Source organism: Sorex fumeus, unplaced genomic scaffold (genome assembly GCF_029834395.1).
Source record: "Sorex fumeus unplaced genomic scaffold, SorFum_2.1 ptg000129l, whole genome shotgun sequence".
In the NCBI taxonomy this organism is placed as follows: Eukaryota; Metazoa; Chordata; class Mammalia; order Eulipotyphla; family Soricidae; genus Sorex; species Sorex fumeus.
The window spans coordinates 17,230,838-17,257,500 of record NW_026606186.1 but is presented as its reverse complement, the minus strand read 5'-3'; the positions used below and the strand labels follow the sequence as shown (position 1 = coordinate 17,257,500).

General features: G+C 52.7%; 1 protein-coding gene across 3 annotated transcripts in view; it reads left to right on the top strand.

Moving 5' to 3' along the window:
- Positions 1–26,663, top strand: part of TMEM268 (transmembrane protein 268) — a 39,530-nt gene that overhangs the window by 304 nt on the left and 12,563 nt on the right. For all 3 annotated transcript variants that reach the window (XM_056138495.1, XM_056138496.1, XM_056138497.1), the window contains exons 2-5: positions 13,732–13,926; positions 19,746–19,855; positions 21,314–21,421; positions 22,631–22,780. In XM_056138495.1, coding sequence (XP_055994470.1) covers positions 13,818–13,926; positions 19,746–19,855; positions 21,314–21,421; positions 22,631–22,780 — 477 coding nt within the window. In that variant the 5' untranslated portion in view covers positions 13,732–13,817. The remainder of the gene's footprint in view (positions 1–13,731; positions 13,927–19,745; positions 19,856–21,313; positions 21,422–22,630; positions 22,781–26,663) is intronic.

The following is a 26,663-nucleotide window of genomic DNA, read 5'->3' as shown; positions in this document are numbered from 1 at the left end:
GCGCGGGCCCGGGGCGCGCGGCCGGGTGTCCGTGCGCGCGTCCGCGTGTCCGTGCGCTGGCCCGAGGCGCGCGCCCGGGTGTCCGTGCCCGTGTCCACGCGTCCGCGAGTCCGCGCGCGTGGCCGCACCCGCGTGTCCGTGCGCGGGCTTCGGCGGCTGCGCGGTTCCGGGGGCCGCTCTCTGGACCCGGGCCCCGGGTCAGGGGCTCCCCGCGGTGGGCATGTCTGGGTGGATCCCAGTGTTTTGCGGGGGGGGGGGGGGGGCTTCTCCGTTCGTGCTGGGGCCCTCGTGGGGGCCGCGCCCGAGGGTTCGGCGGGGGATTTCCGGGCATCCCCTCTTGCCCCCACTTCCCCCGCTAGGTAGCCGACCCTGCACCGGAGGAGCACAGAGCTTGGAGGCAAGACGCGGCTGCCCAAGGCCAAGGCCAGGGTGTCGGCCCGGTTCTGGTCCAGTCCCAGACTGGCTCCTTGACCTTCATTGTAAACTTTCAGGTCTTGGTTTCTCATCTGTAAGATAGAGAAGTGGCATCCGCTGTCTCTCAAGGCGTTTCAAAACGAATAAACGCCAGCACTGTACGTGTGATGCGCTCAGGCAGGGACTTTCCGGTTTCACAAAAAACAGAACCTGGTTTTGGGAAACTTCTAGGGTCCCTTTCTCACTGCACCCCACCTCCCTCTCCCCGCCCCCCAACTCAGTGAGACACTTCCTTGGGGGACACCAGCTTCTCCGTGTCGTGTGGGCAGAGGCAGAGGGCTTGCTCAGCAGGATTTGGGGATAACTTCCTTTGCAGGGGCTGCTGGCCAGCCAGCTGGAAAAGATGCACAGCTTAGTGGGTCAGGGTGAAATGCAGAGTGGGCAGGAAGAACCTCGGGTATTAGGGTCGGGGGGATGACCAGTTAGTTGCAGGAGACTTTTCACTGGCCTGCCTCCACCCTGTCTGTCTCCACCCTCCATGCCCCACCCCCCTGCAGGGCTGAGTGGGATCATCACACCAACAGGTAATGAGTGGGACCACTCTTGTCCTTGGCCAGTCTCACCCAGCCCACTGCCCTGGCAGCCTCTTCGCATGGACGTGGGGCTGCGGGGTGACGGTCCAGCCCTCGCCCTCCCTGACAGTCCCTTCTCTCACCTGCAGCTTTGCCAAGCCCCAAGTCTCCTTACCTGAGCTTCAGTACCTGCCGGGGAAGCCCCATTACCCCGCCTCTCCCTAAGGGCTCTGGCCTCTCCTGATTGCCTGGCCCTTGCTTACGGCTTCCCCTGTTTATCTCCCCTTCTAGGAGCTGAACCAGTCAGGGAGATAGCCTCGTGGGTTGGACCTCAAAGCTTTGCACGTGGGAGCTCCAGGTGCAATATCCCTGGTTTCATGTGCCCCCACCCCCTTTATTGCCGGAAAACACCTCTGAACACCTGGCTGGAGTTTTACCCAGGCATTGCCGGGAATGGCCCCAAAAGGAAGTAAAAAGATTTTATTTCTGGAGTTATAATCCAGATGGCCCAGGGACTGGCCTTAAAAAAAAAGTTCTTAGGGAATTAAAAAGAAAAGTGATGACAGGCTTTTCCTTCAGTGATTCCGGTTCACCCAGCACTGCTCTGATATACCTGGGAACTATGCCTCAGTTTACCTCTGATGGTCTAAGTTTCACCTGGCCCTCACCTCACCAGTGTCCCCATTTCCCTTTGGAAACACTGAGGCAGAACTGGTAACTAGCTCCAGGCCCCAGAGGTGGGAAGGGGCAGCTGTGCAGACAGGATCCCACCCCATCCCCAAGAGCCCCCAGGTACCCCTGAGCAGAGCTGGGTGGGACTGGGTGAGGAGCGTGTGGGGGTGCTGGCGTTTCTTCCCTATAAGCCACGTCGGCCTGGCTTGGGGAGAGTTGGGGAAGTGGCTGGAAACCTGTGAGCCTTCTGGAAGGATGACTGGCGGGTGTGTGCCTGCTCGTCCGTGGAGGTGGGGGTGGGCTTCCCGGGAGACTTCCTGAGACTGGCACAGCTCTCAGGGCCCCAGGCTCTGAGCCGTGTGTCCCTGGATTCTGTGGAACCCGTTTGCCAACGGTTTACCTGGTAGGCCGTGGGTGAGGCAGGACTGGGCTTTGCGAATTGCCACAGAGAGGCAGACTGAGGGGTGCTGGGGTTGCTGCTTTCATGCCTCTAACAGGGACAGAGTAGGAGGGAGGGGTGATGCCATGGACAGGCAAATGGTCAGCATTTGGGGGAGGCCCCTGTGAGCCAGGCTTTGAGCTAGTGGGGAGGAGATGGTTTCTGTCCTCTCATGTGTACCCCTCAGATGCTGACCGGAATTGGTCACCAGAGTGTGTGTGGGGAATGCAGATCTGATCAGCCACCTTCTTTGTGGGGATGGGATTTGGGACTCATACTGGCTCTGTGCTCAGGGGACACTCCAGACAGTGCTCACTCAGAGGATCCTCTGTGCTCCTGGAGATTTGAATCAGGGTAGACAGCAAGGCAGGCGCACTACCCCCTGTACTCTCTCTTTGCACCTCCCCCCCAGCTTTTTGTTTGTTTGTTTTCGAAAAGGGATTTAGGAACATGCCCAGAAAGGAGACGGTCTGGGCACTGGTCTTGATCCAGATGACCTTAGGCATGCCACATCACCTTCTGAATCCTGTTTTTTTTCCTGGTGAAAAAGGAACCCCATGTGAGTATGGGGTTTGTGTGTGTAGGCAGGCCCATGGCCAGGAGGGCATCTTTGTGTTTTTTTTCTCTGTGTATCTTCCTGTGCCCATTTCACAGATGAGAATGGCAAGTCACAGGGTCATTTTTCTTCTCTGTCTCTTTTTTTTTTTTGCTTTTTTGGGTCATACCCGGTGATGCTCAGGGGTTACTTCTGGCTCTGTGCTCAGGAATTACTCCTGGTGGTGCTCTGGGGACCATATGGGGTGCTGGGGATTGGACTTGGGTTGGCCACATGCAAGGCAAGCGCCCTACCCGCTGTGCGATTGTTCTGGCTCCAGTTCTTTTTCCTTTACCACTGGTTGAGGTATTGTGACTTATAATATTGTGAATTGTGCTTTTCATGCATGCATTGTTGGAACACCACACCCATCACCAGGGAATCTGCTTCCCTCCACCAGTATCACAAGGGTTCCTCAAAACCATCCCCTATCTCCCCTTCCAACCTTGATTTTGTAGATAAAATGTTCAGTTCTGATGCCTTTTCCATTCGTTGTTCCCTTACTATGTTTCTTTATTTTTCATTTTTAGCCTCACACCTGGCGATACACAGGGGTTACTCCTAGCTCTGTACTCAGGAATCACTCAAGTTCTTGGACACTCATAGTACTTTGATTAAATGTCATACTCATGGCAAAGTGCTTAGAGCTTTGTCTTGTCTTTTAAAGAAGCTCCTTTAAATCTTCTTCCCACCACCTTTTTTTTCCCCCTTAAAATCTTCCTTGCAGCACTTGTTTCAAGGGTATGAATTCCCTAAGCTGTTGCCTGTCTGTGAAGCTCTGTTATTGTTCCTTTAAATCTGAAAGATAATATTGCTAGATAGAGTATTCTGGGTGAGGTGTTCACATTGAGGTTTTTTTTTTTAAAATTATATAACATCATTCTGCTCTGGCTCCTAGAGTCTTTTTTGATGGCTCTTCTGTGAATCTTTTGGACTTTCCTTTATATGCAAGTTCCTTTTTTTAAAAGCTCTTACTGCTTCCATTATTCTATCTGTGTCTCTGCTGGCTTTGTCATTCTGAGTACATTGTGTCTTGGTGCTTTTGTGTTCGGGCCTATTTTCACTGGAACCCTTTGCGCCTCTTGGATCTCGGTGCCTGAACTTCTCAGCTCTGGGAAATTCTTATGTGTGATATCTTTAAGTCATAGTTCTTCACTGAATTTGCCTTCCTGTTCCTCGGAGACTTTGAGATTCTTACGTTGTTCCTCTTGAACTCATTCCATGAGTTCTCTGGTGTGACGCTCATTTCTTTTCAGGCCTTTCCCCATCTTCTCTTAGACTGTGTGTGTGTGTGTGTGTGTGTGTGTGTGTGTGTGTGTGTGTGTAGGGTGGGGAGTTCCGGCATCTCATCTTGGAACGTACTGTTCTTTTCCTCAACTGGTGTTATTCTGCTGGTCAGACCTTTTTAGTAAGGTTTATATATATATATATATATATATATATATATCATATACCTCATTCTTCATTTCTGTCAGGTCTGATTATATTTTTCTTATTTCCGCTCTGTGCTTTGCTGACTGACTGTAAGCTGTAAGGCCTAGCGACTTACGTGCCCTGACCGCTGGTGCACATTGAGGCAGAGCAGGGATTCAAGGCCAAGTTCTTGGACACTCTAGTTCTTACTCATTTCTGCCCAGTTTTGCTGCTTTCTGGCCTCAGAGTCAGGAACAGGGTGGGTATGGGATAACTGAAGCTTGAGTAGCTTCATTTGTTCTTGGCTGGTGGGAGGGACTCCCAATCTTCTGGGATGAAAGTTACGGTTAGGGGGCCAGAGTGACAGGACAGTGAATAGGGCACCTGCCTTGCATGTGGCTGACCCAGATTTGCTCCCCAGCATCTCATAGGGTCTCCCAAGCCCACCAAGAGTGATTCCTGAGTACAGAGCCAGGAGTAAATGCTGAGAACCACTGGATGTGGCCCCCAAACAAAACCAAAGCCAATCAAGTTAAGGCTGGTCTCTGCTCAACCCCCGCTGAGAAAGGCTCCCTCACCTTGATTTAATGCTCTGCTATCACTATCTTGAATATCCTTACCATTTTTGAATTCATTTTGCACTGGGGCCCACACATCATGTGACCATGTCAATTGTATTTTTTGTAAGACCATTAGTTTATGAGAGACTGGGTCAGTTGGATAGCCTTGTAAGTCTGCATGGGATCACTTCTACATGCTGTTGAAGTTCTAGTTTCCAATGTTCGCCCACCACACAAAGAGAATCCACAGCTCCATTTCCCTGACCTGGATCCTGGGAACATGGCACCTCGGAGCAGCCAGAGTCACAGGAAGTTTCCTTTGGAGTCTTTCTCTCTTATCTGCACGGGATGACCACCCGCTCCAGCTGACCACTGTTGACATGATTCCTTCCCCCTTCACCTTGGTAACCACTCTTGCTCTTATAATCTAAAAGTTTTTGTTCTGTGTCTTTTATGACTTGCATGTGAATGAGGTCATATAGTGTTTTTCTCCATCATAGCACAGTGGTAGGGCGTTTGCCTTGCACACGACCGGCCCGGCCAACCCAGGTTCAATTCCTCCGCCCCTCTCGTAGAGCCCAGCATGCTACCGAGAGTATCTTGCCCATATGGAAAAGTCTGTCAAGCTACCCGTGACGTATTTGATATGCCAGACACAGTAACAACAAGTGTCACAATGGAGATGTTACTGGGCCCTCTTGAGCAAATAGATGAACAATGGGAAGACAGTGCTATACAGTGTTTTACCTATCATAGTGCTCCCGAGGCAATTCCATCAGGCACTCCTAATCCTAATCCTATTTATCACAGTAGCATAATGGCCTCTCGTTCCATCCAACTTGCTGCCAATAGCAGGCTTTTACTCTTTTTTGGCTTTTACTATCATGCATATCACACATCCCTACCTGCTTATCTGCGTGTGGGCACTTAGATTTGTTTTTGCAAGTCACACTGCATTGAAGGGACTTCATGGTTTGTTGCTCAGGCCAAAAATGATGGGGGCCACCATGGACCACTCTGGGGGGGGGGGGCGGTGCTTGGGAGAGCCATGTGGTTGTGGGAGTTGAATTTAGGGCCTCAAGTCTGCAGGGCATACACGTTAGCCCTTTGAGTTAGCTATCTCCTTGGCCTCTCTGCCTAACTTTTAACTGGGTTGTTTGCTTTTTTATGAGTTCTTACTGACTTAACTACTTTGGTGATTGGTTTTGGGTGCCACCCAACAGTACTCCTGGGTTATTTCTGGCACTGTGCTCAGGGTTCACTCTTGGCGGTGCTCAGGGAACTATATGTGGTGCCAGGGATTGAACTGGGGTTTTCCACAGTGACTTGACCTGCTGTACAATCTCTCCAGACCTATGTTCTGGGTATATGTTCCTTGTTAGATGGTTTATGAAAATCTCCTGGGTAAAGGGTATCTTATTTTCTTCGTGATTCTGGAGATGGAGCCTGGGGCCTTACCTATTTGAGGCTTGAGCTGCTGAATTCCAGCCCATTTTCTGTTGTCACTGTCACTGTCACTGTCCTCCTGTTGTTCATCAATTTGCTCGAGCGGGTCCAGTAATGTCTCCATTGGAGACTTTGTTGTTACTGTGTTTGGCATATCGGATACATCACGGGTAGCTTGCCAGGCTCTCCGAGAGGGGCGGAGGAATCGAACTCGGGTCGGCCATGTTGGCTGCATGCAAGGCAGACGCCCTACCCGTAAAGCAGTATGGTTTTAATATGGATAAGATTGTGACCAACTCATTCAATCATAAAGGTAAGGTAAAGGTAAAGGCCCTCCCGTTGATCGTCGATTTGCTCGAGCGGGCCCAGTAACGTCTCCATTGGAGACTTTGTTGTTACTGTGTCTGGCATATCGAATACTCTCGGTAGCTTGCCGGGCTCTCCGAGAGGGGTGGAGGAATCGAACTCGGGTCGGGCATGTTGGCTGCGTGCAAGGCAAATGCCCTACCGCTGTGCTATCGCTCCAGCCCTTTCTGTTGTAACGATGGTATTTTGATTATGCAGGAACTTTGTGGTCGTCTTTTCACCTTGGGTTTTGTTTCTTCATTTGTTTACCTTTTGCTTTTGTGTCTCTTGCTCTCCTAGATGAATCTGCAAAGGCCTCATAACATGAAAGTCAAGGGCCTTCTAAACTTGACCTTTCTTTTTTTTAGGTTTAGATCTTAGATTCTTTGTTGCTTTTTAAAAAATTTATTTATTTCGAATACCCATCCCTCCACCAGTGCCCATTTCCTACCACCACGGATCCCAGGATCCCTCCCACCCCCCATCCCCCCATCCCACCCTGCCTCTGTGGCAGGGCATTCCCCTCTGTTCTCTCTCTCCTTTTGGGTGTTGTGGCTTGCAAAAGAGTTAAGTCTGATTTTCAGGGAGAAACGTTGGATGATTTACTTTCCATTGATCACTTTGTATATAAGGAGATGTCCGGCCACGCGCTTTGGAAAGAATGTCCTGGTGCCCACTTGCAGGCTCATGGTCATTGGGGTTCCATCTGGAGAAGGCAGGATGCAGCACCTACCCCATCTGGGACCTCCCGGTGTTATCGGCTCTGTTTGGGACCTGGAGCATTCTCCAAGAGCTGTGACGCTCCCCCCCCCCCCCCCCCAGCCGGTTTTCTTCTTTGTTGCATTTTGAGTAAAGTTTTGTATATGTTGTATAGTGGTCTACTTTGATTCCTTTGCATATGATGATCCAGCTCTCCCAAGAGCATTTATTTAAGGAGACGTTTCTTAGCCCCTCTTTTACACTCCTAGCTACTTGATAGAAAGTAACTGTCCAGAGGCTGGAGCAATAGTACAGTGGGTAGGGCATTTGCCTTGCACACGGTTGACCAGGATTCGATCCCTTGGCATCCTGTATGGTCCCCTGGGTACTGCCAGGAGTAGTTCCTGAGTGCAGAGCCAGGAGTAAACCTGAGCATTTCTGGGTGTGACCCCCCCCCCAAAAAAAAGACAAGAAAGTAACTTTTCATATATGTGCAACTTTTATTTCTGGGTTCTTGATTCTGTCCCCTTGATTCGTATGTCTGTTATTTGTCCAATACCAAATTGCGTCACTACAGCTTTATAGCTTAATTTGAAGACAGGTAGCCTAATACCTGTTCTTGTTCTTCTTTTTCTTGGGATTTTGTTGCCACTTGGGGCCTTTGTATTTCAAAGTAATTTTTATTAATTTTTTGGCCTAGAACCCTTTTTGGGGTTCTATATCTGTAAAGAATGTCATGGGTGTTTTGGATAGGGATTGCATTGAACATTTAACATGAAATGCTTTAAGTAAAATGGCTGTTTTATTTCATTTTTAAATTTTATTTTATGAAATCGCTGTGAATTACAAAGTTATTCACAGTTGAGTTTTAGACATAAAATGTTCTCGCACCAACCCCCACCACCACTGTCTTTCTCCACTCGTGTTCCCAGGCTCCGTCTCCTACACCCCCACCCCACTCCCTCCCAGCAGCCCCTTTGACAGGCACCTTTTTAAGTTTGGTTGTTAAAGTTTCAGTGTTGTTGGCTTTGTGGTTTGGATAGTTGGCTGGATCCCCTTGCTCCTTGCCCCCCCCCAACCTCCTGTTGCTTCTCATCTATCTCTTCTACCTCTCCACTCAATTTATTTTCTTCTCCTCCTTATACTCTGGGGCCAAGGGTTATCTAGGCATTATCCCTTTTTTAAAAAAAACTATGGCCATTTTAACAAGGTTACTTCTCCTGATCTCTGACTTCATTTTGAAGCAATCATTTTCTTTTTCTAATTTTTTTCTTCATTGGTTTTAATAGCATCTTGATCTTTTTTTGTCATTAGATCTTCTTTTATGAAATTTATTCTTAGGTATTTACTCCTGCTGGTGAGTTAAAATACAATAATTTTCCTGTTTTCTTTTTCAGGTGTATAGAATTGTCACCAATTTTTGCATATTGATTTTATACCCTATATCTCCAGCCCCTAAGGGCTGGAGTGATAGCACAGCAGTAGGGTGTTTGCCTTGCATGTAACCAACATGCCCGACCCGAGTTCGATTCCTCCGCCCCTCTCGGAGAGCCCGGCAAGTTACTAAGAGTATCTCACCTGTACGGCAGAGCCTGGCAAGCTACCCGTGATGTATTCGATATGCCAAACACAGTAACAACAAAGTCTCCAATGGAGACGTTACTGGGCCCGCTTGAGCAAATTGATGAACAACGGGAGGACAGTGACAGTGATTTTATACCCTATTTTATTTATGATTTTTTTGTTTGTCTTTGGGGGGGGGCTACACTTGGCAGAGCTCAGGGCTTCCTCCTGGCTCTGTGCTCAGGGATCACTCCTGTTTTGGGTGCCACCCAACAGTATTCCTGAGTTATTTCTTGTTTGTCTTTTGGGTGCCACCCAACAGTACTCCTGGGTTATTTTTTGTTTGTCTTTTTGGGGGGCTACACTTGGCAGAGCTCAGAGCTTCCACCTGGCCCTGTGCTCAGGGATCTCTCCTGGTAGTGTTTGGGTGCGGGAGATTGAACTGGGTCAACCCTGTGCAAGAAAAGCATCTTAACCCCTCTGCTATCTCTCTGGCCCCACTATAAAATTTGTTTAAAAGTTGTAAGTCAAGTCGTCTCCTGCAGAGCTCCATCTTGGCCCTCTAGGGCACTGATCTTCAGTTGCAGGTTCAGGGACCACTGCCAGTGAGTGTGTTTCAAGGTCGAAGAAGGCTGCTCTAGGGGTCTTTTGGCCCAGACAGAAGGGTTGGTGTGTCATCCCAGGACTTAACCTGATCCCGTGGCCAGGCGTGCTACCCAGGCCCTGGGAGTGAGGGGTGGGGATCATCATTAGGCAGTGCTCAGGTGGCCGACCCGAGTTTGATTCCTCCGCCCCTCTCGGAGAGCCCGGCAAGCTACCGAGAGTATTCGATATGCCAGACACAGTAACAACAAAGTCTCCAATGGAGACGTTACTGGGCCCGCTCGAGCAAATCGACGATCAACGGGAGGGCCTTTACCTTTACCAGGTTCCTACTGGAGTGTGAGACACCAGAGACTCCGTGCTGGCATCAAGGAAACACCCACCAAGGGTATTCTGCTTTTGTTGGCTGCCTGGCCAAGGAGCTCGCCCCCAGGCTGGCAGGGACCCAGCTCCTGAGACTTGGGGAAGTGTGTCTCATGTGGAAGTGATGCAAAAGATTCAGGAGCAGTGATGACGGGTTTCTCTTTGTCTGTGGTTCCCAGGTTCTTTGATCTTTTCTTTTTCTTTTCTTTTCTTTTCTTTTCTTTTCTTTTCTTTTTTAAATAATGTAGGAGTGCTGCTATTTGTTCAGCCATCGATTAAGCTGATTGAATTGGGCATGAACTCCACATTACTTTTTTATTTTATTGTATCACCGTGAGATAGAGTTACAAAGCTTTCATATTTGAGATTCAGCCGTACAATGATGAAACACCCATCCCTCCACCAGAGCACATTTTTCATCACTGATGTCCCCCGTATCCCCCCCCCCCCCCAACCTCTACATCCCAGTCCCCACCCTGCCTCTATGGCAGAAAATTTCCCCAGTACACTCTCTAATTTGGGGCATTATGTTCTGCTCGAATTTCCCCACCACCATTCAAGCCTACCTGCCAGGGGGAGACGCTAGGTAATTTATTTTCCATCGCTCATTTTGAATATCATGAGAACTCATGGCCACGATTGTAAAAGTAAATTTCTAGGTTGTAAATGGTTGGGTTCCGGAGACAGCTCTGTATGGCACTGATCCATTTTGGGATTCAACTGGGAGTCTCTGGGCCAGGGCTGTTGGTGCACGAAGTGGTGCCTGGAGGCAAATTGTGGGCGTGACAGCCAGTTCACTGGGCAGGCAGGGATCCAGGGAGGGACAGCCCAGGTCCTCTGCTGCCATGTGGCCTGGAGATTTAGCCCTAGAACCCGCATACTGAGGGCCTTGCTTGGGAAAGCTCTTGGTCACTGGGATTCCATCTGGAATAGGCAGGGAGACTGTGTCTGCTCCATCTGGGGTGTCCTGGTGATATTGGCCCAGTGTGGGACCTAGAGGACCTCCGGCGCTGTGGTGTCTTTTGGGACTCTGATCTTTTCAAGAATGAAAACACTGAGTAATAAAGATGCTCAGACTCAGAGTTGGAAAGTAGAAAAGTTCATTGGAAAGTATATGAGAAAGGGTCCCGGGGCTGAGATCTCCAAGCCTGCTCGGATCAGGGCTGAGCATCCTCCACCCAGATCCTCCATCTTCCAGTAGGCAGGGGTCACACCCACCACCAACTGACACCCCCCCGGCCCCCAGTGCCCTGTAATCCCATCAACGGCCAAGACCCAGAGACTATAAAACCCAGCTCCTGGAAGCGGAGCTTATCTCATCCTTACTTTAGACAACCTGACAGGCCACCGAATGTAACCTGCCCACACGGCAGAGTCTGGCAAACTCCCCGTGGCGTACCCAATATGCCAAATACCAGTAACAATGATGGGTCTTATTCTCCTAACCCTGAAAGGGCCTTGAATATGGCACTTTTTAAAATCTCAGGGCTAGAACGAAAGAGGCATTACTGGTGCCTGCTCGAGGCAATCGACTAACAACAGGATGATGGTGATTGTGATATGAGAAAGGAAAAGGAGCTCCCCAGGTGGGGAGGAACAGCATGTAGGACTAAGTTAAAAAGGGAGTCTGGGGTAGGCCCTTTCAAAGGCTCCCTGCATTTCTCATCAGTTGGCAATGAGATGAGAAAGCAAACTGATTTCTTAGCAATTTATGGGAAAGTCCCAGGGCTGTCGAGCTGGTCCAGATCTCTCTGGGCATTGCCCCTTATCGGCTCCCTCTCAACCTAGGCTCCAGGGCAGAGTGTCATGTTCCTGGGAAGCCTGGGGAGTGCTGAGCCATGAAATATGTGTCAGGTTGAGGGGGGAGAGAGAGAACACTTGGAAAGAGAAAACTGTGCCTTCCTCTCTCACTGGCAAGGGGAAACTGAGGCTTCCTCTTTCAAAATGGCTGGGAGATGCTCCTCTCCCTCCTTTTTCTTTTCTCCTTGGAGATGACAAGAGCCTGGGCTGACCTGTGGCTCATACTCAAGCACTTCCCTTGTGTGTGTGTGTGAGCTCCTGGGTTTGATCCCTGACACCTGCACCATTAAAAAGTAATAAAGCGGTGAGGGCTGGCAACAGAGTGTAGTGGGTAGGGCTCCGGCCTTGCACGCAGCCAACCTGGCTTGGATCCTCAGCTTCCCGTATGGTTCCCTGAGCACTGCCAGGAATGGTTCTTGAGTGCAAAGCCAGGAGTAACCCCTGAACGTCGCCGGGTGTGACGCCCCAAAAGAACAACAATAACAACAACAAAGTTGTGAGGTCGATGATTGGAAATGAACAACAAAGTGTGGAGGCAGATGATTCACTGACTGCATTCCCATCTTTGCTCTGGCTGTACCTCTGGCCAGTTCCTGGCTCGGGCAGAGGGATGGTGTCAGATTTCAAAAGGGACCAGAGTGATAGGACAACCGGGGAGGGCGTTTGCCTTGCACATAGCCCATCAGGTCCCCCAAGCACTGCCAAGAGTAATTTCTTAATATAAGAGCCGGGAGTGACCCCTGAGAATCACTGGGTGCGAACCAAAAAGCCAAAACAAAAATAGAACAAAACAAAACCAGACCCCCCAAAACTCCCCAAAAATCCAAACCCCAAACAAAACCAAAACCCCCCAAAAGAAAAAAAAAAACAAAAAACTGGAACAAGGAGCTCTAATACTTATCGACCAGTTTGTTACAGATGCTTTTGTTGTCCTTTATGTGCAAGCAGTCCTTCCCTATAAGGAAGATTCCTTTATTTGAAGATAAGGAAGCCACATTGGTTTTTTTTTTTTGCTTTTTTGGGTCACACCCGGACATTGCACAGGGATTACTCCTGGCTCTGCACTCAGGAATCACTCCTGGCGGTGCTCGGGGGACCATATGGGATGCTGGGAATCGAACCCGGGTCGGCTGCGTGCAAGGCAAACACCCTACCCGCTGTGAGGAAGCCACTTTTAAGGGATTGTCACTGGCAAACATTTATGTAACAGTAAATGTGGTCATAGAAGGGACCTTAAAATTAGTTATCCACCCTGGGATCCTCATTTTTTGGGGGAGGGGGGTGGATGTGGGGGAGGCGGGTCCACAAACGGCAGTGCTCAGCGGTTACTCCTGACGCTTCACCAGGAATTACTCCAGGCAGTACTTGGGGGCCTGTATGGGATGCTGGGGACCAATTTCACTTCTGGCGGGCTTGGGGGCACCTGTGGGGTGCTGGCGATCGAACCTGTGTTGGCTGTGTGCAAGGCAAGCACCCTACCTGCTCCCTGCTGTGCATTACTCGGGCCCCAGAACCCTCGTTCTTGAATTCGGAGTTTCATTTGACCTTGATTGTCCTGAATATTTGGGTATTTTTAATTCAACAACTCCCCCTTCCCCCGCTGTTTTTCCCACAGTCCTAATTCTTGGTGTTTGTATTTTGTGAACTGTTTTTAACTCTTTTTCCCTTTCACTTTGTGGGTCAAACTCAGAGATATTCAGGGGTTAGTCCTGGCTCTGCACTCAGAAATTACTCCTGGGAGTGCTCGGGGAATCATAGGGGATGCCAGGGATTGAACCCAGGTCGACTGCATGCAAGGCAAACGCCCTACCACTGTACTATCGCTCCAGCCCTGTGAAGTGTTTTTCGAAGCTCTTGGAGATGCTTGGTCTACACTGGGCTCCTCAGTAGGAGCGTACCTGGCGCCTGGGGGCTCTTGCAGTAGAGACAGGAGAACCTGGCTGTCTCTCCAGCTCCCCCACTTCCTGGGGGTCCACGGATGTGTATGAGCTGGAGGGGACCCAAGACTCCGTGGAGAGAGGAAGGGCTTGGGAGAGGGAAGTCCAAACCCTTCCCTTCTGCTCGGAGGGTTTGGTTCCCCTTCCTGCCGGCTCTGAGAACGCTCCCCCAGCGCTGTCAGACAGATCCCAGCCGGCCCCAGGTCAGCCGAGGGACTCCTGACTTTGCCACATCCTGACTCTGGAACCCAGAAGGCGCTAGTGGCTCAGGACTCGGGCCTGAAGGACTTTCTCCTGTTCTTCCCTGCAGGCCGGGAAGCCGAGCTCAGGCTTCCAGAATGATCAGCGGCGCCGCAGAGGAGGGGGAGTAAGCCGCCGCTCCGTGGGCGGTCTGCCATGGCCTGTGAACCCCATGTGAGCCCTGGCGGGGCAGCCGGCCCACTGCCCACTTCGATTTCCGGCTGGAGCCCCCTGCCTGCAGGCAGTCCTCCGGGCTGGGGCCCAGGTAAGAGCACAAGCCTTCATCCCCTTCTCACGCCCCAGAAGCCTGAGCCCAACTCACACAGAGAGCTCGACTGAGGGGAGGGGTGGAGGGGGGGCACGCACACACACACACACACACACACACACACACACACACACACACACACACACACACGCCTTTTGATAAGGGTGAGTGTTGGTGTGTGTTTGATTCTGCAGGAGCCGCGTTTGGCGGTGCTGAGGGTGGGGGGCCGGGGCCTCTCCTAATGGTGCTTCAGCGGCCTAGTTTGGTGTTGGGGTCTGGCAGGGCTGGAGGGCCACCAGGGCTGCCCCCCGGTGGGATTGGGGAACACACAGTCATGGAGATCAGATTAGGAGCCCCCCTCAATGGCAGCCCCAGCCCCGCCTCAGGGTGGGGATTACGGGGAGACCATCCAGCTTCCATCCTGGTAGCTCTGGTTTCCTCCCCTCCTCTAGCCATTCTCCACATAGTTTTGGGAATGGGCTCGTTGGCGTGGACACAGGCCATGCCACCTTCTGCTCTGGGTGTGTCTGGGTAGAGCAGGATCTTCCTCTGTCCCCCCCCCCCCTCCCCCCAGCTTCCTGCCTCTGGGACTCTGCACCTTTGTACTCCTCTCCTTTGACCCTTTCCTGCTCCTTCCCCAGCCGCCTTCCTTTCCCCTCCCCCTGCAGTGCCAGTTCAAAGATCCCTTGAGGAACCCTCTCTCCCTGCCGCTTCTTCCTGTCTGTATTTAACTGACCCGCCCTGAGGGATGGGTATTGCATGCCCAGCTTTCTCCTGAGGGACCACAGTTCCACAGAGCCAGCAGCCCCTGTATCCCTGTATCAGGGCTTGGCCTCCCAGTGTTCTGTTGCATGACTGAGTGAAGGTCGAGGGTCTGGGGTAGGGGTGGGGGGTGGGGAGAGAGAGACACACACTTGGGCGCCTGAGCCTCTGGACTGGTTCCTGTAATGACTTGGTTGCTGAAAACAGGAGCTGCTTTTATTACTGCGTCTTATTAGGAAGTAGTTTACACGCACTCGCCCCGTAGGATGGAATGGAAATATTTTCCGTCAGAACTTTAAAGACTCTGCCCCCTGGGTTCCTGGCAAGCCAGTTCTTGCTCCTTTGTTGGAAATTGCTTCCCACCTACACACACACACACACACACACACACACACACACACACACACGGGGAAGCTTCCAACATGTTTCAACACCAGTCCCTTCACCAGTGTCCACTGCCCTCCACCAATGTCCCCAGTTTTCCTCCCAGCCCCCAGCCCGCCTCTGTGGCGGGCACTTTTTCCCTCTCCCGGTGTCCCAGTGACCCCTTCTCTAACTTATTTCCCCCACCCCCGCCCCAGTGCCAGACTTCCTCCGGAAGACCAGTTCTGATCTTCGTCTCTGCTGCCTTTGCTTGTTTTATAGCCATATAGGAGAGGGTCACTCTGGGTCTGTTTCTCCCCCTCCGACTGATTCACGCAACGTGCTTGCAGCAAATTGCATGACTTCATCTTTTCTTAGGGCCGAGTAGTATTCTATTGTGTATACGTATCATAGTTTCTTTATACAGGTCATTGGTTCTCAGGCGCTTGGATTCTTTCCAGAAGATTCCGGCTGTTGTGAATAGTTCTGCAGTGAACGTAGGAGTGCAAAGGGCTTATCTGGATTGTGCTTTAGAGTCAGGTCTTTTTTCCGTAATCTAAATGTTAAAGTTTATCTGCGGTTTTTATATAAAGTCTCCCTCCCTCCCTCCCTCCCTCCCTCCCTCCCTCCCTCCCTCCCTCCCTCCCTCTCTTCCTCCCTTCCTTCCTCTCTCCCTCTCTTCCTCCCTCCCTCCCTCCCTCCTTTTCTTCCTTCCTCTCCCTCTCTTTCCTTCTTTCACTGCAGAGTCACGTTAAAACCCTCCACTCCCCACAACCCCTTGGGCTTCCTCCGGCCCTCCACCACCTCACCCCTGCCTTGTGGCTGACTTCAGTTCTGTCAGCAGAGTTTATTTTCGTTTGACTTTGTTCTCTGGCTTTTTCTTCACATCCACATATATGGGAGCAGTTTGTTTCTGTTTGTTTGTTTTGCTTGGGCGGGGGGGGGGGGGGGGGGGGGGGGGCTCACCCTGCCTGGATCTTGACTTGCCAGACCTCCGGTACGCAAAGTCTGCACTCAGCCCTTTGAGTCGTCTCCTCAGCCTGATCCTTCTAACTTTCAAGTTTGGTTTTATTTATGATTTCTCTCTGTGTGCTCCCTCCTGCCTGCCCATCGTCCATGGTGGTGACACAGCGGGGCTGGTGGCTTCATGCAAGCCTGGTTGTGGGACTGGCTCCTTGAGCTCATCGGTACATGCATGCGTGTGTGCATGTGTGTGTGTGTGTGCGTGTGTGTGTGTATGTGTGGTGGTGTGTGTATGTGATGGGGGGCGTGGAATGTAGGGTGGGGGTTGGGCCTGCATCAGGTCCTGGTGCTCACATGCTTGCTCACCAGCCACACTTCCTGTCTGTGGCCCTGACACCTATTTTTAGGTGTGGTGCAGACAGTTTTTCTCCTCCTAACTTAGCTCGGCTAATGATGCCCCCTTTTCTGCATGTGGCTGCAGAGGCCAGATCCCAGCCTTCCTGAGGCCCCGTGGTGTGCCTGCTGGGCCCCCCTGCTGTCGAACATTCAGCTCTTTCCCCAGCTCGGCCCATGTCAGTGCTGCCAGTGAGTGGACGGGTGCAGCCCTGTTTTCAGATCAGCAGAAAAGCAAGCGCTGCTAAGAGGAGCTCTGGCCCCATCCCCAGTTCCGCAGCAGGCTGAGAAAGGTTATTGCCGCGCGCCCAGGAACCCAGGATTTGCAGAGCAAACAAGGACGGGGCGAGCCTTTGCATCTTGGACAAACACTGCGCAGTGCTCGGGCCGGGCTGGGGAGGCTCACGTGCTTGTGGATGCTCGTGGTTTTCCGTTTGGTCCTGGGCGGGCCCCCTCCCATCTTCCTGAACCCCCCCCCCTTCTCTCTCTCCCATTCCCGTGGCAATGGGGAGCCGGGGAGCAGCCGACCGTACCTTTCTCATGACGCTGGGGAGGAGGGCTTCAGCCTTGAGGACCTGCCCCATGCCCGGCCCCTGATCTGATCCACTTTACCCGCATTTGTGCTGTTTCCTTCCTGTTCTTTTTTTCTCTTTTTGTTCAGTTTCCTCTTTGATTGACATCCTTAATTTTATTGATTTATTTATTTAATAAATAGGCAACAAATCATAGAGGGAAGTATATCTGTCTATCTATCTATCTATCTATCTATCTATATTTTGGAGAGCCCGGCAAGCTACTGAAAGTATCCCGCCCACACAGCAGAGCCTGGCAAGCTAACCATGGCATATTCGATATGCCAAAAACAGTAACAATAACGGGTCTCATTCCCCTGACCCTGATAGAGCCTCCAATACAGCGTTGGAAAAGATGAGTAAGGAGAGGCTGCTAAAATCTCAGGGCTGGGACGAATGGAGACGTTACTGGTGCCCCCTCAAGTAAATTGATGAATAACAGGATGACAGTGATACAGTGATTTATTTATTTTAGTTTGGGGGCCGCACCTGGTGGTGTGTGGGGCTTACCCCTGGCTCTGCACTCAGGGCTCACTCCTGGAGACTCAGGGAACCATAGGGGGTGCCTGGGATGGAACCCGAGTGGGCTGCATGCCAGGGAGGTACCCCACCCCCGACTGTCTCTCCGTTTGTATTTTTGAACATATGATTTGATCTCCCCACTTTTCCTTCCTACAAGGCAACCTTCAGTTCTTTCCAGAGCGGAGTGTGGGTCGGGCAAGGGGGCCTGTCTGCCAGGCCCGGCTCCAGGATGGGGTGTCCTTCCGGGTGGACTCTGACCCCGGCTGTGTTTATCCCCTTCAGCTCTGGCTGACCTGGCCCCCTTCTCAGCGGGCACTGTGCCCCCAGCTCCTCCTGGTGAGCTGTGGTTCTGAGGTCAGAATTCCCTCCTGGAAGGCACCCAAATGTGTTGAGTGAGATGCAGCTCTGTGTGTGTGTGCGCGCGCGCGCGTGTGTGTGTGTGTGCGCGCGTGTGTGTGTGTGTTGGGGAGGTGGGGGGGCCGCATAGTCACCCCTAATCAGGCAGGGCTGGGGTTTCTAGGACTGCTGTGACACAGACTGCTGATGGGGACCGTAGAGGCCAGGCCTGGTTCTGCTCTCACTGAGCTGAACCCGGCCCCGCGTCCCCGCTCCCCTCCTCCTCTGCCTTCCTTTCCCCTCCTGTCATCCTTCCCCTCCTTCCCTCTTCTTTCTCCTCCCATACTCCTTCGTCCCTCTTCCCCCCTCCTCTCCTTCCCTCTTCCTCTCCTGGTCTCCCTCCCTCTCCCCCTCTCCCTCTCCTCCTCCCTCCAGCCTCTGCTACTTTGCAGGACTCTGGTGTTTGCCTCAGGACTGCTTGGGTATTCCGGGGTAGCCTTTCTGTTTAAGGCCCACTTAGTCACTGCATTGCCTGTGAGGTAACACACATCCCCTCGGTTACTGACGATCAGAGGCTCTAGGCACTGACCCCTGCCCCTCCTTTGCTGGGCCTCTGCACCCACCAGCAGTGACAGCAATTGGGGTAAATGCCCACTCAGACCCCCAGAGCAGCTCCTTCAGAGGGCTCCCACCTCCTCCTGTTCCCCATCTGGGACATTCTTTTTTTTTTTCAATTTTTTTGGTAATTTTTTAATATTTTATTTTCATAACGTAGTTCACAATAGTTCATTGCAGATAATATTCAAACACCATTCCCACCACTGAGCACCTTCCCACCACAATAAGAGGGTGAAGGTTGTTGTATGTTGTAGTTCATTCTGGAGCCATTAAAGCCCATATATAAGAGAATGGCTGGAGCGATAGCACAGCGGTAGGGCATTCGCCTTACAAGCAGCCAACATGGCCGACCCGAGTTCGATTCCTCTGCCCCTCTCGGAGAGCCCGGCAAGCTACCGAGAGTATTTGATATGCCAGACACAGTAACAACAAAGTCTCCAATGGAGACGTTACTGGGCCCGCTCGAGCAAATCGACGATCAACGGGAGGGCCTTTACCTTTACCTTTACCTTTACAAGCAAGTATGTTAAAACCAAACAAATGAGTGCTACTTTTGGTACTAAAGTGGGCTAGAGTATAAGAGGTTGTGTGGCTGTGAATGAGACCGCGTTTGAGGCCACGTGCTCCAGGAAATTCTGCGGTGCTCTCTTCCGGGAGCTTTGGTTTATAATCTCCAGATCTTGGACATTGATGAGATTACCTCGCGCCAGGGGCAGTTTGTGGGTGTGACTGCCAAGCTACTGGAAAACTGGGGAGCTGGGGGGAGGAGGCCCAGTTCCGCCCTGATCTCAGGCTTGAGAGATCAGGCTTGGAGATCTCAGTCACAGAAAACCTGCATACCTGGGTTTTCTCTCAGATCCCACTTGGGTGAGGCATGTGGAGAGTGGCCTTGAGCCACTGGGTTGGGTTCTGGAGGTTTTCGGCTGCTGGGGTTCTGCTTGGGGCGGAGAGGGAAACTCAACCTGCCCCGTCTGGGACATTCTTACCAGGCCTCATACTGTGCCCTGATCATGTGCGCATCCCCCATGCTCTGGGCCCTGCCAGCCTCTTCTCGGGTCTGGGTCTGTACAGTCATGCAGTCTTTCATGCAGTCTTCTCCTGGGGTGTGTGTGTGTGGTGGGGGGTGGTTTGAGGAGGACTATTGTGTCTCCTCTTCACAAGAAAGTTCTCACTGGTGGAGGAGGTGTTGCTGGCTGGGCGGTGGGGGGGGTGGGGTGTTGCTGTCTAGTTCCAGGGCCGGGGGTGGGGTGGGGCATTCTCTCCAGCGGAGGCTTCCGGTGCTTGCAGAGCTGCACAATGGGCAGGTTCTCACGGTTCTCCGCGTGGACAATACCTGCGCCCCCATCTCCTTCGACCTGGCAGCCGCCGAAGAGCAGCTTCAGACCTGGGGGATTCAGGTGAGTGTGACCCGTCTTCCTCCCATAGGCCCTCCACCTGCACTCTCTCTCCCAGGACCCCCTCCTTTTTTTCCCCTCTTGCCTCCTGGGGGTGCTGGGGAAAATCAAACCTGATCCCTAACACCTGCAAGGCATGTGCTTTACCGCCTAAGCCCCAGTTCCTGGAGGAACAATTTTCTTTTTTCTTTGGTTTTGGGCCACCCGACACCCGGCGATTCTCAGGGTTTACTCCTGGCTCTGCACTCAAGGATCACTCCTGGCGGTGCTCGGGGTGCGGGGGGGCCCTATGGGATGCCGGGGATGGAACCCGGGTGTGCTGTGTGCACGGCAAATGTCTGACCCGCTATACCACTGTATTATCGCTGCAGCCCCAGAAGAACATTTTCTTAAATGTTAGATTTTAGATTGTGGGCTTTTTTTTTTTTTTTTGAGAAGGAGAAGATCATACCCAGTGGCATATGGGAGCCCATGTGATACCTGGGCTCGAGCCCAGAGCTCCCATCTATGAAGCTTTCATCCAGCCCTTTGAACTCTCCCTGGGCCCTAGATTGGGTTTTCTAAACTGACGCATGGTTCACACACAGTATTCTGCTGTGTTCCCGAGGATCTCCTCTGTGCTTCAGTTCTGTTTTCTGAAGCAGGCCACCCTCCCAGGGTGCTCGGCCTTGCTGTTAGCCCGTGATTTTTCCGTTCATTATGCTATAGGAATTAGCGTTGGTCCCTGAGCTGGGGTCATCAGCCCTGAGTGCTCAGTGTTCCCTCTGGGCCTGGCCCGGGCCAGGTACACACTGCCTGGAGACCCATGGGCCTCTCTGAGTGGACGCATACACGGTGTAAGCTGGAGAGCTGCCCCTGTGATGGGTGTCATTATAGCATGAACCCAGGGCCACTGCACAGTGAGCAGATATTGTGCTGGGTGAATGATTAGCAGTCCTGTCCTCGGAGGTAATGACAGAGCCAGGTGTGCCAGCCCTCCTACAGTACTGAGGCAGCGTGACCTGTGCTTTGGAGGCTGTGTGAATAGTGTTCGATTGTGTCTATCGCATCTTGAAGGTTTTTACTCCTGGCTTATCTTCTTGGCGCTGCTGGACCTCCTTTTCCCCGGGAGGACACTCAGGCTCCTAGAATTGGGGCTGCTTGGGCCAGGTCTCGGGCACCTGGCCAGTGGGAGTCGGGCTGCTGACCCCAGGCTTTGAATCTGGGATCCCTCTGCAGGACACCCTTCAGATCTCTAGCCACCGCACTGCCCCTCCCTGACCCCCATCCTGCTCCAAGAGAGATCTGCCCTTGCCCTGCGATTTCCACCTCGAGCTCTGAGCGCCCTCCCCTCCTTCTGCCTCCAGGGCAGGCCCTGCCCTTCCTTGCCTCCCAGTCTCGAGGGTTGGAGATGGTGGTACGAGGTGGGGTCCGCTTCTCTCCAGCACGGCCATGCCATCTCTTTCTCTTGGGCACCCGCAGATCCCCACCGACCAGTACAGGAGCTTGGCCGAGAGCGCGCTCCTGGAGCCCCAAGTGAGGAGATATATCATCTACAACTCCAGACCGATGCGGCTGGCCTTCGCTGTGGTAAGGAGGGAGGTACCCCCTCCCGACCCCCCTCTGCTTGTGCTTGTGTCTCCCACCCCCATCACCCCTGCCGGGGCACCAGCATGCCCTGGAACCTTGTGGGCATAGGTAAAGCAGTTTGGTTGCTGGTGCTGCCCCGGAGGGAGCCGTCTACATTCTCTGAATTTGGTGTAAGAGGAAATTTTAGGGAGATCGTTGTAATGAGGCTTCCAAGAAAAGTGGGATGAGAGGGTGCCAGGGGGTTGGGAGTGTGTGGGCTCCCCTGGACTGTAGGCTCTAGGTCTGGCTTAGGTCAAGACCTGCCTCTCGTCCTGGTCACGAGAGGCTTGTTTCAGCTGTGGTCCTGCATGTGTGTGTGTGTGTGTGTGTGTGTGTGCGCACACGTGTGCGTATGTGTGTGCATATGTGTCTGCATATGGACACATGGAGGTATACCTATTGCCCTCCCGTTCATGCACCTGTGAGCAGACGTGTGTGCGCAGAGCCAGTGTTTGCGCCCAGCCAGTTTGGATAGGCCATTTGTCTGGGCGCGAAGGGGCAGAGGCGGTGCCCGACTCCCTCTGGGCTCTCGGGTGGGGAAGTGAAGGCAGCCAGCAGTTCTCAGCCCTCTAGTGAGCACCAGGCTCTGCACGGCTTTGCAGATGGTTCCCGTCCTCATTCTTCTTTGTGGTGCCAGTGACTGAGTGAAGGGCACCATGCACGTTTAGTCCAGCGAGGCGGGCTTGCTGTCCCTCTGGCCCCACCCCAGGTGCCTCCCCACATCCTGTCTGCTCTCTTTCACCACCCCGTGAAGGAGGCATCACTAGCTCCGTTTAGGACCAGGCCACCGAGGCCCAGGAGGGTTCAGAACTTACCCTGCCGATGCTTCCACATGGCTTTCGGGTTCGAGTTTGCCTCATGCCTACACCCCTGCTGTTTTGTCTTCTTATTGTTTGGTTTGGGGGCCAGGGATCACTCCTGGCGGTGCCGGGGATCCAACCCAGTATGCAAGGCAAATGCCCTACCAGTTGTCCTATCGCTCTGGCCCTTTCTGTCTTATTTTAAAGTTGGGGCAGACAAGGGTTTGGAGAAGCTCTCTGAACCCTTAGCTCAGGCTCTGGCTTGTGAGCAAACCGTGGCTGGGTTCTTTCTTCCTAAGCTCCCCGGAGAGTGTGGGAGCGGCAGGGAGAAGGATCTGGCTGAGGGTGGCCCTTTCTCTGGCTTCTGCAGGTCTTCTACGTAGTGGTGTGGGCCAATATCTACTCCACCAGCCAGCTGTTTGCCCTGGGCCACCACTGGGTGGGCATGCTGCTTGTGACCCTGGCTGCCGTGACCCTCACGCTGACCCTTGTGCTCATCTTTGAGAGGCAGCAAAAGAAGGTGAGATGTGTGGAGACCCCCACCCCCCACTCCCTGCAGGGGGATCATTTGAGAACCCCAAGTCCCATTTCCCTCTTTTTGTTTTCGTTTTGGTGAGGGGTGGGGGGGCACATGCAGTGATACTGAGGGGTTACTCCTGGCTCTGCACTCAGGAATCACTCCTGGTGGTGGTGCTCAGGGTACCATATCCCGGGATGCCGGGGATCAAACCCCTGTCAGCCATGTGCAAGGCAAGCACCTTACCTGTGGTACTACCTCTCTGGCTCCTGTTTTATTTGTTTTTGAACTTAGAATTTATATTTGCTGACCTGTAACTCATCAGACTGTCTGGTGATCTTTTTGTGTCAGAACACCGAGATTCATCTCCCTGCGTGCTAGACATTTCCCAGTGAGCCTGAGTGAAGGGCACCCCCAGACCCATACCCCTCTGTGCTCGGCCACCCCACTTTCAGCTCTTACAGCCTTTGCACACATCAGCTTCACTTTCAGCTGTGCACAATGCCAAGCTGACCTGAGATTTGGGTGTGGAGATGAGGGTGTTGGGGCCACACCCGGTGGTGCTCAGGGCTCACTCCTGACCCTGTGCTCAGAGCTCACTCCTGGCAGGGCTCAGGGAACCCTGTGGGATGCTATTGATTGAACCCAGGTTGACCGCACGCAAGGTAAATACCTTACCCACTGAACTATCACTTGGGATCCCCCATTTGTCTCTTACCCGCCTCAAAGACTGGTCCCACCCATGCCATCCACCCATCACAGGGTCCACCCTATCTTTCCGATTCAGCGCTCCCTCCTGCTGTGGCTGCATTTCTGGCGAGCTGTGTTGACAGCATTTCAGGGCAGGAAGGAGGGTCCCCCAAAGCAACCTGCCTCAGGTGCCAAGAGATCCCTGAGCCCTCTCCAGTCCCTCTTCTCTGCCCCAGACACTCAGGAGCAGGCAGAGGCTTGGCCTGAGCTCCCCTGGGCATGTGAGGTGCCCGAGGTTGAGGTGTGAGGACGGGCAGCCAAGGCTGACCTGACCCTCCGACTTGACAGTCTTATCTGTACGAGTCCCGGGAACAGCCTCTGAAGATCAGGTTTAGCAAACTCAGGCTGCCGTGTGTGGTGCAGCGGTGGGGGGGTCGGCATGCCCCACCCTGAGCCCTGGGACTCCCCGTCTCATTCATGCAGGAGACTGGTACAATGTGGTTCGGAGAAAGACTCCCTAACGCCTTCCTCAGTGTCTATTTAATTGCTCGGGGGGCTCTGCCCAGGCCTATTTATTAAAGGCTTTGTGGATGTTAACTCATGAACCCGGGTGAAGTCCCTGGGAGAGGCGCCTAACTCCTCTGGCAGACGTGGGCACCACCCACCGGAGGCTATGGAAGTCGGGAGGGGCGGCCAGAGTCACGAGGCTCGTAAAAGGCAGAGCTGGAATTACAGCTGGGAGGCTTAACCTCCACGCTGCATTCCCCATGCAGAACCCACCCATCTCTGTCTTCTCCGGCTGCTGTGCAAGGGGTGGGCAGTGCAGCGGCTCCAAAGAACAGCTGCTCATTACCTTCCTGTTCTGTCAGTTAGAGCATAGAGGGGCCAGGGAGGCCATGCAAAGGGCTGGAGCACATGTGGGAGCCTCAAGTTCCATTCCAACACCAGACAGCCGCCCAGCTCCACCGGAGTGGATGCTGAGTGCTGAGCTGGGAATAGCTTCGTAGCTTCTAGCACCAGCCGGTTTGCCCACCCTCCACCTCCCGCGTGTCCCCCACAACCCAAACCAACATTTTTTTGGGGTCACACTCAGCGATGCTCAGGGGTCGCTCCTGGGTCTGCACTCAGGAATTATTACTCCTGGCGGTGCTCAGGGGATCATATGGGATGCTGGGAATCAAACCCGGGTTGGCTGCGTGCAAGGCAAACGCCCTACCCGCTGTGCTATTGCTCCAGCCCCCCCGAACCAACAATTTAACAGCATCTTTTCTGACAGCTCCTGGGGAGAGTGTTTTCTCACCATTTCAGCTCCTGGAGGTCTCCTGGTGCCTTGGCTATGGCCTGTTCCTCCTGTTCTCATAGAAGGCTGAGAGCTCTTCCAGTCTTCACATCTCAGACTCTCCCACCTCCTGCTGCATCCACCTGCACAGCCCTTGGGGTTTTGCTGGCTGCCTGTAATCTCCCAAAAGTGTAATCTCCATCTTGGGGGCGATTACTAATCAGCAACATTGATTCTATCTGCAGCCTTCGCCATACAACATAACATATTCACGGCTTTTGGAAATTCAGATTGGGATCATTCTTCTGATGACCATATCTCTGCTTTCTTCCCACGAGTTCCTCTTGTGCACAGGCATGCACCCACATGCACACATATGTAAGTAGACACACACATACATACATGCACACGCACAAACACATGCACACACGCACACATGCACACATATACACACATATGCACACACATTCTCACATGCACACGCACACACACATGCACACAGATACACACTCATGCACACAGACGTACACGCACACACATGCACACACATGTGTGTAGACACACATGCACACACGCATACACATGCACACATACACATACACACATGCATACAGATCCACACGCACATACACATGCAAATATGTACACACATGCACATATGCACACACATACACATGCACACACACGCATACACACACATGATCACACACATGCGCACATACACACAACCCCACACCTGGACTTTGAGGTTAATTGCCATCATAGCCCTCTCGCCTGACTCAGGAGAGGATGGGCTATTGGGAAATGTGGTCAGGCTGTGAATCCCCTTTAGTGCCCGGGCTCTCAGGAACAAACAGGAACTTTATGGCTTTCATCACTCTGAAAGGATCTTTGTCAGACTTGTGTAAGAGGTAGGCAAAAGGACGCTGCCCTTGGGCTCTGTGGACGCTTCCACAGTCCTGCCCTGGGTCCTTAAAGAAGTAAGCAGAGCCGCTGTTCCTGCTGAGGCTGCTTCTGTTGGCAGGGCTGTAGGCACAGTGCAGGGCTTTTGTCCCAGTGCCACCGGGCAGGGGCTTCCAGGCTACAGTCCGGTTCGGTTGACCTTTGTTCCCTTTCTTCTTCCTGAGACACTGGCGTCCAAGGAGCTGGATCAGCATCTGGGCTCAGGCGCAGAGGAGCAGAGCCCGGGCCATACCGATGAGCTGAGAGCAGGCCCAGGACCGCCGTGTGCCCCACACAGGGACGCCCGGGAGCCTTTCTGCCAGGGACTGCTTGTTGCCCAGGAGGCCCTTACTCCGCGTCTTGTGCTTGGGGCCTGGGAAGAAAGCAGGCACCGCACCCTTTGCTAGCTCTGCAACCAGGGGTCAGCGGACTTTTAACCCTGTAGGGCCAGAGTTTCCCAATCTGTGAAACAGGTCTTCCTAATCAGCATCCTGGGAGGAGAGTAAAATGACTACACATAAATGGTTTAAGAAAAAAAAAAAGAAAAGAAAAAGAAAAGCAAGTTCTCAGCAAGCTTTTTCTGTAACTAACTGCTTGCTCGCAGGGGAGTGGAAGCTCAGAGAGGGTAAGTAACTAGTCTGTGGTCACACAGTCCTGCTCAGGTCTTCCTTTGGGATCCCCCCACCCCCAGCCCCCGGCAAAGCCTGCCTTTCGAGACCATGAAGCTTCCCCCTCCTGACCTTGTTGGTCTTACTGTTAGTGCCCTGCAAGGCTTTGAGAAGGTCTTGCCTTGTTTCCCCGGCAAGCTAAAAGCACACTGGCAGGGTATAGGAAATCCCACATAATCTTTATGGCCAGCATGATACAGTGGCAAGCAGAACACTTTAATTTGTACTTTTTGTTTTTGCAGTGCCAGGCCGGAACCCAGGTCTCGGGCACACCAAGTTGTGTCTCACCACTGAGCCACGCCTGCAG